Raw genomic sequence first — 10,591 nt, 5'->3', positions numbered from 1 at the left:
TGATGTCAATATGTCCTGAAATAAACCACTATCTGGAATATATTACAAATAAAAAATCATGTTTTATCTTTAGCTCCACATTTTCAAAAATAAAATTGCACTCCCATAAATATTTTAGGCTGAGAAATTTTAGGAAATCCACTTCGATTCAGGTGCTGCAATACGAGAAGTTTTAGTTCATAAATGTTCAGTACATCAAATAAAAGCGGAATCCTGTGTAAATCCTGGCGCTGTGTGTAAAGCAGGAGCCCAAGACTGACATACAAGTTCCTCGGCAAGTTTGAAAAGTGTGACTATAAGCATAATATTGCGGATTATATTACACGCTTATTGTGAATTGGGATTGCTCCCTTTATTAAAGAAAACTCACTATTGTGACTAAAGCGTTGTTTCAACAGTGATATTCAGCTGCCTACATCTGAATGGGATTTTATTTCCCTGAATACTGCGCAAACATTCCCTGACACATTCTGTTTTTCTGCACAAACTTTCTTGAATCCGATTACGAATTCGTGCTGGACTCGAACCGCTAACATCGTCACAAATATTCCTAGTCGCTAACTGTAGATATTTCAATTGATTGGTTTGGGGAATTGAAAAGGTGGTTAGCGGAAACAGCGGTTTCCAACTGTGCACATCTAGGGGTAAAATGTCTAATTGTGTCAAGGTAATCATAAAAAAAACCGCTTTCTGCATTTACAGCCACCCGAGCAGTCAGCGCAACCAACCTGAATTGCTTATCTGGAGACAGAGAAGCTAATCTTGTGACATTCATGAAATCGAGAAATTCTCTGGGTAGCTATTTCCTTTAATTTATTTGAATCCCAAGACAGAATACATGAATAACCGATAGCCAAATGCTATCCAGATAGGATGTTGGAAACCTTAATTGCATTTCTCATTAGGAAAGTACTTAAACTGATGGGACATTTCTGACAAAATAAGAAAACTTGCAACACATCCATATAGCAGGGCTTGTACCCATCACATGTATTAGAGAAATACATTCAAATCTGTAGAGTTCCTGGTTATATAATATTTAGCGTCAATTGCTAAAAAAGCGCTTCTGGACGCTACAATAAATATTTGTCTAAAGTTTATTTTTTAAAAAACACTTCACATCACATTAAAATTAGCTTTTTGATCAGCTAGCAAAAGTATCAGTTCACACACAAACACCCTTTGCTATTTTGTTTTTCCAAAGCTTCACAGTAAATAGAATGACTATGACGGATAGGTGTTTGTATAAAATGGGTGTTTATGGATGATTAAAATTGAAATAGTACAAGACTCTATATGCAAATTTAATGGAGATTTGGACTGAATGCCACTTGAAGGAACTAAACTTGTTCGAGCGGGGAAGTATGACTGACTGGATTGCTCCGTGGAAAGCCGTCATAGACTCGATGGGCCGAATAGCCTCCTTCTGCGCCGTAAATGACTCTATGAATCTCTATGAATACAGATGAATCCACGAAACGACTATTTGAAGACATCTTTTTTATTTGTGTAAACATTAAATGTTTCTTTCTCAAAGAAAGAATTCTCAGAAAACATACTTTAAGCATTTCTAAATGAAAGATACACAATAGAAAAGGCAGTGACTTGTAGGTCAAAATGTATACGTACCGCATACATATATATATTTTAATATACAAAGTAAAACCTACATGTATGTAAATACTTTCTTTTAAAAATCCCACTGAAACATGAAATGACAACTGTCACCTTTTTGCAGACGTTTGGAAAGTAAGACAAAGTGCTCAGTAAATTGCAGGAGATTATCTCTAAAAGCACTCTGAAAACCGTTGAAAGCAGTAGCATGCAAATTCATGTTAGACGACAAAAATAATAGATATAAACTTTTATCAACATCAACAGTACATACAACACTTACAAACGATGAATGTTGAACGGTCTTTACAAACACAATGTATCCCTTTAAGATGCCAGTCGGTTTATACTTGTAGCCAAATGCTGGAATTGTACATCTGCTAACAAGATATCAAACACTATATCTGTCTTTAAAAAAAACTAACAGACTACATAGTGTCTGGAATACTATTTCTTAGGTTTTCATACTGTAGACATAATCCATCAAGAAGATACCAAGTGCCTATAATATTTCCAACATACAAATATGAAGATTAGTCCTGCAACAGCATTCACATGCTTGTCCTTTATAACGTACTAACCACTATTAGATCTCCATCTTTTTTCTCCACTCTTACATTTCAAATCAACCAGAAAAATAATCAGAGCAAAACTTAATTTGTTAATTTACAACTGTTTGCGGCTTTCAATGACGCTATGGACTCATCACATTATCCTATAATTGCTGTATATATATAAGTCAATTCTTCATTATATATACTACGGCATATATCTGCTTACAGCACGAGCTTTGCCCAGGACAGGGTTTACAATCCATTTTTTATGCTTCAAATATGACTTCTATCAAAAGTTGAACAGAGCTTGACAGGAATGCATGTATCCCCATTTGGGGAAGCTTCATCTCGTCAATAAAAAAAATAAAATAGATAATTAAAAACTGTATATACCACGTTTTGCAGTTTATTTGCTGCGAATCCTGGTCAGTAAACGACTGTGAATACAAAGTTCTAACAAGCGCAAAAAGTTCTCAGGCTTTTTGCAAATGCGTTTGGCACCAAAGTTCCGTTTCACTGCAGAACTGTCTCTGCCGTATTTCTGTAGCAGTTTAACATCCTTTATTATTATAATTTCTTTTTTCAGTTCAAGTGCTTAGGTTTGCTTTCAAAAGGGTAGTGTATCTAGGAAGAGCTTATCAATTATTGTCGGGGGTGGGACGAGGTCCTCAAGCTTTAGGTAGAAGATGCGCTGAAGACCTTGTGTGCAGAGAGTGCGGAGCTCGGGCAATTTCCCCAAAAGCTTGGACAAGTAGTTTGGACGATTTAAGTGTCCGCCGTTGAAAGTCACGTGGTCCTTGAGACAGTTTACAACTTTATTTTGAAGTTCTTCCACTTTCTTGGGTTCTTTCAGCCCGTGTCGTTCTGCAACAATAAAAAAAAAGACAAATACGACCGTTACCAAAGGTTGAGCTTGGGCATTGAAGGGGTTAAAGGGTTTTATTACACGGTTTAAAGAGAACAACTTAAAATAAATGTGCTGACCTGTTATCATGGCGAGGGCAGCAATGCAGGAGAAGGCTGAAATCTCTATGTTCATACTATGGAGGTTGGAGGAGAAGTCAATGATTGAATCTATCCATTCCCCAAAGCCACGAACACACTGCAGCCTGTGCAACACCACCCCATTGCAAAATATTAGCTTGCCGTCCACTGGGTTAGACCTGAAATTAATAATAATAATGCAACTAATTGCTTTTCAGTAATAAACGGAATTTAATTAGCGTAGAGCAATAAAACTTGGATCACTGTAGCTTGAAAGGGGTTGGGTACGGAAAATGGTCGATGACACTTTAAGGATTTATGTACCGGTAGGCCAGCCTCAGGACGAACAGTTCCAGAAAAGCCGATTCAAAAAGCAGGTCCTGGTCCTCTTTTGGAAGGTCGGTATAGCCGGGGATCTTTTCTGCCCAACTGCGGATGATTTCCATGGAGCCTGTCAGAAGGTCATAGAACTGCTGGATGTGCTCTGTGTCCCCGCCGCTCAACTGGTACTCGGGATTGGACTGGAACTAGATTTTCAGAGAGAAAAGGATAAATAAAGTCCTGTTAGACTACATAAAAGAGTGAAATTACATCTCCTTCGTACAAGAGACGGCCTGATAATTTTGTTAACAATCCTACCCCGTGTTGACCAATTAAGAAATGTTCATCCCTGAATGAATTCGGGAGACGGTTGTTTATTTATTTTACATTTCTTTTACAATCTGACAAACAATCCTATTGCCATGTACCAAATTTAATGAAATGCAGTTCTCCGTTCCAAATGTTACTATGTTTAAAATATAGTAACCCCAGTAAAGTCTATTAGAGATTTACATTGGTGTAATGTTCGCTAGTAGTCCGTAGTCCAGAAGCTGGGTGTTTGCTTTAGTCTGTAGCTCCTAACAGATCCGAATGTACACATATTTTCTAATTTAATGATGAATCTGGTAGAGCTGAATTAGCGACGCAGAAATACATTTTCAAACTGTTTTGACTGAAAACTCTGGCTGGTGACTGGTGTCTGGTGGAAAAGCAATTGTGGCACTCACCCTGGAGTAATCGAGGTTGGACATGGCAGGGTTGGAGTCGACGTGCGCTCTGACCAGGGCTGTGATGAGACTGACTGGAGGAGAAGGGGGAGACGGCTCCTGAGGGCTCTTCGGCTTGGATGGGAGACGTCCTCTGCGACCCTTGAGGCTATCTGTGCGAACAACTAGAAAATTTAAAAAAAACTTAAAATGTGTGACTTGTAACATTCCTAGAAAAAAAACACTTACAATTTGCTTTCTAGCACAAGTTAGCGTATAGACACACCTCACATCAAAACTCACCTTCCTTCACCATGCCAACAACAAGGCACTTCTGAAAGCGACAGTACTGGCACCTGTTCCGGCGGCGCTTGTCAACTGGACAGTTCTTGTTCGCCAAACAAACGTACTTAGCGTTTTTCTGCACCGTACGCTGTAAAAGAACAATGCAAAAACGTTAATCAATAAAATTGCCAATTTTATTTCCGCATTGTCTGATATAAATATATATATTTTTAAATCGGACAATGATTTTTAAACTAAGCTTTTTTGCACCATATTTAATGGGTGGACATTTACAGTGTTCACAGTTGCTCTAACCGTCTGCCTCTTTCCCAGCTTCTCGCTGTATTTGATATGCGAGGAAGAGAAGCAGACACTGGGTAAATACAAATTCGTGGGCATTCATACTATTTACATCCCTCCGAGACCCCTCGATTTAAAATGATAAGATTATTCAATCACGGTGGTGAAATAAAGAGATCACTTTAATTTTACCATAGGGAATTCTGTTCCACTTGGTTAACTTAGACACGGCTTAATGTTGTTACCAATTTAAATCTCAAGGAGTCGTCTGAATTTGTGACAGACGCTAGCTAGGTTCCCTCTGCTCTCTGTATTTGAGGAAATCACACCAAAAATTGTAGTTGCTAATGTAATAGATTGGTGCAGTCAGAAATTACACCACTTCTCATAACAAAACCTATTATTTGACCCAAAGTACAGGTTAACGGTACGTCTTTGTAACCACTGACATACAACATCGCACTCTCTTACTAATCTGGCTGGTAGATTTAATCAGTATACATATAGTGATTAAACACACAGGAAACTTAGTTCAAAATTTAAAATAAAACAATCACCTTGAAAAAGCCTTTACAGCCCTCGCATGTGCGAACTCCATAGTGCTGGCAGGCAGCGTTGTCCCCGCACACTGCGCAAAGGCCTTCGTTTGATGGAGAGTTTCGAGATGGAGGTGATGGTACCTGGTTGTCCATCAGCTGTGACCCATGACCAATCTGAAGACCAGGGAAACCCACTGATGCTTGTTTTCTGATGGGATTGGGAACAGCGAAATTCTGACTGTCCACTACGTGATGACCACCTCCCGTCTCAGGGTTCATGGAAATATGTAGGGGGTTATCAAACCTCATTTGACAACTAGACACTGGGGTACTGGGGGGCGACTGCTTGAAGGAGAAAAGAGATAGTCTTGAGACAGGAGCCTTTCGCTGATCTATCATATGGGTGGTGCCTACATAGTTTGGGGTAAAGCTATGCAGAGAACTGGGGTCATCCCACAATGGGCTGTGCTGGACCTGGAAGCCTGGAGTTGTTGGGGTAGGGGGTGGAGATGGTTTGTAATACATGGAACCAGTATGGATCATCTCCTCTGGTGGGTGCTGTAGGTGGTTCTGTTGGTGATAGCCGTGCATCTGGATGTCTTCAACCTTGATGGCAGACTGCTGGTTGGACAGTGGCATCTGGTACAAGCAAGGGGGTTTCACGTCGTAATTGGTGCTGTAATTCTCCATGAAGGTGCTGAAGCTTGGTAGTGATGTAGTTGCTGTAATTTCAGTGTTGGTGAGATCCATGCTGAACTTGACGAACTCTGGCGTTAAGAAGTCAGAGCTGTATTCCCCGCTGTGGTAGCTGTAGCTCTGAGAGGCAGGACTGGCTCCTTGTGGCGATGACCCATACTGAGCTTGAACACAGGGCATGGCTGTAAATGAAAGTTCTGAACATGTACTCATACCATTTAAATACATTCGACCACTACTAAATCATATTGCTTCACACATGCTAACCCCACTGTAGGAATCTGAACTAAATGCCTCGAAATCATTTCATTTAACCCCATAGATATACTTTCAGGGCATGTGCCAGAGATATAAGCTAAAAACAATTTAACGCATTCACTTGTTACTGGTTCTCTAAGAAAATAACTTCTAGTTACTTTTAAATGATTTATTTCAATATTCGGCCAAGTTTCCTTTTGTTCTGTAAGTATTCCAGGTAAACTAATGAAATGTGTAGTTTTCCATCAAAGTAGCAACTACAATTTTTTTAAATGAAACACATGAAGAATATTCTTCGTGGGTGTCTTAAAAAAAAAGAAAAATGGAAATATAATCTAATTAGAGTAATTTGATAAATTAACATCTTGTAACAGCGCATTCAAACTGACGTACCTTCTACCAAATGTCTGCGAAAGAACTGGAAAGTAGACACTGTTGTGATTTGTATTCCTGAAGAGCAGAATTCGGATTGTTTTTCTTAATCGCAATTCAGATAAAAGTACAATGAAACCTTTTCTGAAAACAGATGGAAACAAATAATCATTGAACCACGCTGCTAGTTGCAATAGAATATTAAGAATTATATTCCAATGACTTTCATAGGACATATAACACGTTATCTTTGCCCTCTTCAAGTAACATTTTCTTTGAGATTCCTTATTTCAAAAGTTTATTTAAATACGCACTGATGTACCCCGACGAAGTAGGTTTGCACAACCTCTGCATAAACAATATCCTGCTTTGATTTTTGACTGGCTTCATTCATCATCCTCTGGAGCAAAAGACCATCTTTGCGTAAGTACATTTGTGAATTCCCTATGTATTTTAATTATAAGTAACTGACCAAAACTAATAACACCCACACCGTCTCTGTGTACACAGAATCACATTTTGCTGGACAATCCAATATATTTCAATCCTAGAAGGAGACCATGACAAAACATGGAAGAGGTCTGTTTAGAAAGGAAAGTTGTCTGCTTTTCTCTTAATAATGCAGCATTAGCAGGACAAATTACTCCAAGTGTTAAATTACAGCTATGAAAAGATATGTGTGCAGTATTCTGTCCATTATTATACACAAAATAGCTATGTAGAGTATTATGTACATATAAAACAGATGGATAGAGAAACTGACAGACAAACAGAAAAAAAGGGAAATTTCCAGCATACTAATACATGAATGTTCACAAAGAAAAACACATGTAAAGTTCCTTCGGTAAACCGTTTTGACAGTCGTTTTATGCTGTGATTCCCTGGAAGAGTCCGGAATCCAAACAGTAAAAGTAATAACCATTGGCTTAACAATAACATTTTGGCAATATTCATCTGCAATATGTATATTACGCAAACAGCCCTTAAAATCTCAATCTGGAAACAATTCTGCAATGTTAAAAAGTCAAAGTAACTTTTGAAAATAACAATCATATGCTTTAATTTACAATTTACCATATCCGCGTAGCTCGATTTAATTGTTTGCGGACTGTCATAATTACAAAACATCAAGCAGATTTTAGACTGAAAAACCCCATAATAATCGCTCAAGTATAGAGAATATGTTTTCCATAACTAACTGCGTGCATCTAACTTTCTGTAAACTGCCTCATATCGGTCTGTAAATCTTTTTGGACTGCAGACCGATGTTTACACATTGCAACGTGGGATGTGCCTTGGTGGCCGTGATTAATTTGGTATTTTTGTTTTTAAAAACTGGTCGGAAGAAATGCACGTGTGAATGAGATTCCGCTATCGCTGCCCTCATCCCTAACAGCTGTAGCAGGGCATCAGGTGGAACGTACAGGTAAAAACAAAGCCACGCGGATCAACCTGGACATCACGTCCAACTTCTAAGCGGAAGAGTAAATAGTCAATCATTGTTTTAAATTATTATTAGGATGTGTCTTTCAATTGCTTAATGATAGGGCTGCAATAGTCGGAACAGAAAGAGCTGCCAGCCGGTAACTGTTATCCAGTAGACACAGTTTTAAAATTGACAAGGTCTACAGCTAGTTCACAAAATCCTCAGAAAAACTAAACCAGGACAATCAGAACAGCAGCAGTGAACAATATATGGGAAATATTCGCATAAACACGCATCATGAGACTGCTCAAATAATTCAATACCTACTTATTAAATTTTTACTTCCACTTCTCATTTAGATACTGCAGATCACAGGATGAGTAGAAACTCAGTTCAACATAGAATGAACTTTGAAGTGCAGCAGTGGTTAGCTTAAGTAGCGGCAGTAGTGGTACAGGTTGCTGTTCTCCGCACTCTGAGCAGGCGAGCAGACTCGGACTGGCCCTACTCTCCAATGTGCCTTTGTTTATGTGAGCTCCTCTCTTCCACCGGCAGCGTGTAACCAAGTCTCCGAGCGTCAGCGAGCGTCAGCGTAGCCAAACCCAATGAGCGCCCGAGGGCTGGGCCCGCACCACACGGTTGGCCAAGTCTCACTTTGGTAAATTTCCGAGGTGACGTTAACGCTCTGGATTTTTAAGGTAGTTGGAGCATGACTTGAAGCAACCTTCTCACCTCCTCTTTCAGCATTTCCAAAACAACACGTAGTTGGAATATTCGCCGTTTATAGCTTATCGATCACTTGTTTTGCACTTGTTTCTATAATGGTAAACTGCGCATTTGTTATTTTTCATTTCCGGTACAAATATTTATTCCATTATTAAATATTTCTTCTGTAAAAACTAGCAATTCGTAACAGCCAGAAAGGGAAACTGGTGAGTGGGATTATTTGGCGTTCGAAGAGTTTTCCATTTGTTGCTTTATTCAGTTTGTTCAATTGTTTAAAACACACGCGTTTTATTTGGTGTAAGCTGCATAAGGTGCATTTCTGAACAGTGTTGACTTCATATAACCAGCGTGCAAACACTCACCGATTAATGTTGGCGTATGGGATGTAAAGCATCAAAAAAAAGTCAGCAGATATAAATAATTCCGGGTTGCTGGGCATGTAGGGCAGTCAGTTTTTACGGTTAACAGCACATTTTTAAAGAGCTACGCTGGTAATTGAGGATTTAAATGTGTAATATAGTTGCTCTGCAGCAGTACTAAGTATAAAAGTCACAATATTGCATGTGTGTATATTTCCACCCATGCAGAATGTGAAGGGAAGGCGGGCTGGTTGGGAAAAGTCTGGTGTCTACCTTTACTGCTGGGAGGCGGGGAGAGGACAAGAGGGAGCTCATTAATCCGGCCTGTTGCAGAGCAGCGTCAGTGCTCGTGGGCGAAGCAATTTAATGAACGAAAGGAAAATGTGAGCGGGCGCGCGCCAGGCCCGGCAGAGTGCCGCGTGACGCAGGAACGCTGCCATTGACGCAAAGAGCAGGCTCAGCCAAAAATAGCAGGTCTGGCAGCGAGCGCACTATCAGTCTGCAAGTGATGCAGGTCGGGGCTGGCCTTATTCCGGCTATTTTAAACCCCATCGGAAACTCGAGGACACCAAATTAAGACATTGCGGATATTTTTAGAGCCAGTACTTTAGAGAGAGAGGGGGGGGGGGGGGGGTGAAGGGGTAAAGAGTCAAGTTTATACTCTCTATGTTTTTCTTTCGCAGGGATATATTGTTTTATTTTATCGTGGTTTATATTTTTTTTTACCACAATTGACAGGTTGTGTAATGTGGTGCTGTTTAGTCTGTGCACTTTTTCACTTTCACCATAAAGCGAGCCGGGGGAGGTAAGCGGCACATTAGCTTTGAACTAAAAACCTGTCTGCTGCGTCTGGGAGCATACCTGATGCATGGCATCTCAACACTTAACATTACACGGTAACAATATGGGGCTCTAATGAGATACATTTTATTGTACTGTCAAGCGGGGACTATGGTTGGGAAAATCATAGCAGCGGTGTTTTTAATGCATAAGGCTCACCCCCGCTTCTAAGTAATACTGAGCTTTCCAGTATGCAGAACATACAATCAATGCAAGGAAAAAAGACAATTTAAGTGAAAACGCCCATTACGTTCCTAAATGGAAATTTTCTCGGCCGATAGTACATTTCCAGTGGTTGACCGCTTTGCAAGTTCTTCCCTTGGCTGGAAACAGTTCCATTCAAATAACCGGAACTGTTGCAGTTGCGCGTTTTGACCAGGAAGAGGCAGTCGCCCTCAATCATAGCCCAGTTAAAAAAAACAATTTTCTCTAAAATAAATTTACATATAAAACTAAACAGGTCAACAGCACATCTAGTTTCTCCTCACACATAAAGCAAAGTAGGCTGGCTAAATTACAAGCTCTCGCTGTGCACTATCAGCCAGATAGATGGCAACAGAATGAATAGCATATTTACTGGAATTGTTACAGGATAATTTAAGTCTTGGCC

General features: G+C 39.7%; 1 protein-coding gene across 3 annotated transcripts; it reads right to left on the bottom strand.

The window, feature by feature from the left end:
• Nucleotides 1–1,555: 1,555 nt before the first annotated feature.
• nr4a2a (nuclear receptor subfamily 4, group A, member 2a) lies at nt 1,556–8,720 on the bottom strand. 3 transcript variants are annotated; one of them, XM_068035300.1, is made up of 8 exons: nt 8,384–8,720; nt 6,652–6,774; nt 5,323–6,182; nt 4,484–4,613; nt 4,202–4,365; nt 3,477–3,679; nt 3,153–3,331; nt 1,556–3,032 (listed from the first exon to the last, which is right to left on the bottom strand). In XM_068035300.1, the coding sequence occupies exons 3-8, from the start codon at nt 6,178–6,180 to the stop codon at nt 2,776–2,778; spliced, it is 1,791 nt and encodes a 596-aa protein (XP_067891401.1). In that variant the 5' UTR covers nt 6,181–6,182; nt 6,652–6,774; nt 8,384–8,720; the 3' UTR covers nt 1,556–2,775. The 3 variants fall into 3 exon arrangements, with proteins under 3 accessions (XP_067891401.1, XP_067891402.1, XP_067891403.1); XM_068035301.1 differs by having other exon boundaries at nt 1,557–3,032; nt 5,323–6,159; nt 8,384–8,719; XM_068035302.1 differs by lacking the exon at nt 8,384–8,720 and having other exon boundaries at nt 1,557–3,032; nt 5,323–6,164; nt 6,652–6,735.
• Between the last annotated feature and the right edge of the window lie 1,871 nt (nt 8,721–10,591).

The sequence above is a fragment of the Heterodontus francisci genome, chromosome 7 (assembly GCF_036365525.1).
Source record: "Heterodontus francisci isolate sHetFra1 chromosome 7, sHetFra1.hap1, whole genome shotgun sequence".
Taxonomy (NCBI): Eukaryota; Metazoa; Chordata; class Chondrichthyes; order Heterodontiformes; family Heterodontidae; genus Heterodontus; species Heterodontus francisci.
Note: the sequence above shows the minus strand (reverse complement) of the source record. Positions and strands in the feature narration are given on the sequence as shown.

Excerpts from the sequence above, each read along its gene's own strand:
- nr4a2a (XM_068035300.1), bottom strand. The coding sequence starts at position 6,180 with ATGCCCTGTGTTCAAGCTCAGTATGGGTCATCGCCACAAGGAGCCAGT. Across the intron at positions 4,614-5,322 it reads GCTGTAAAGGCTTTTTCAAG|CGTACGGTGCAGAAAAACGC; the intron begins GTGATTGTTTTA and ends GTTCTTTTACAG. Across the intron at positions 4,366-4,483 it reads TGTTGGCATGGTGAAGGAAG|TTGTTCGCACAGATAGCCTC; the intron begins GTGAGTTTTGAT and ends TAAATTTTCTAG.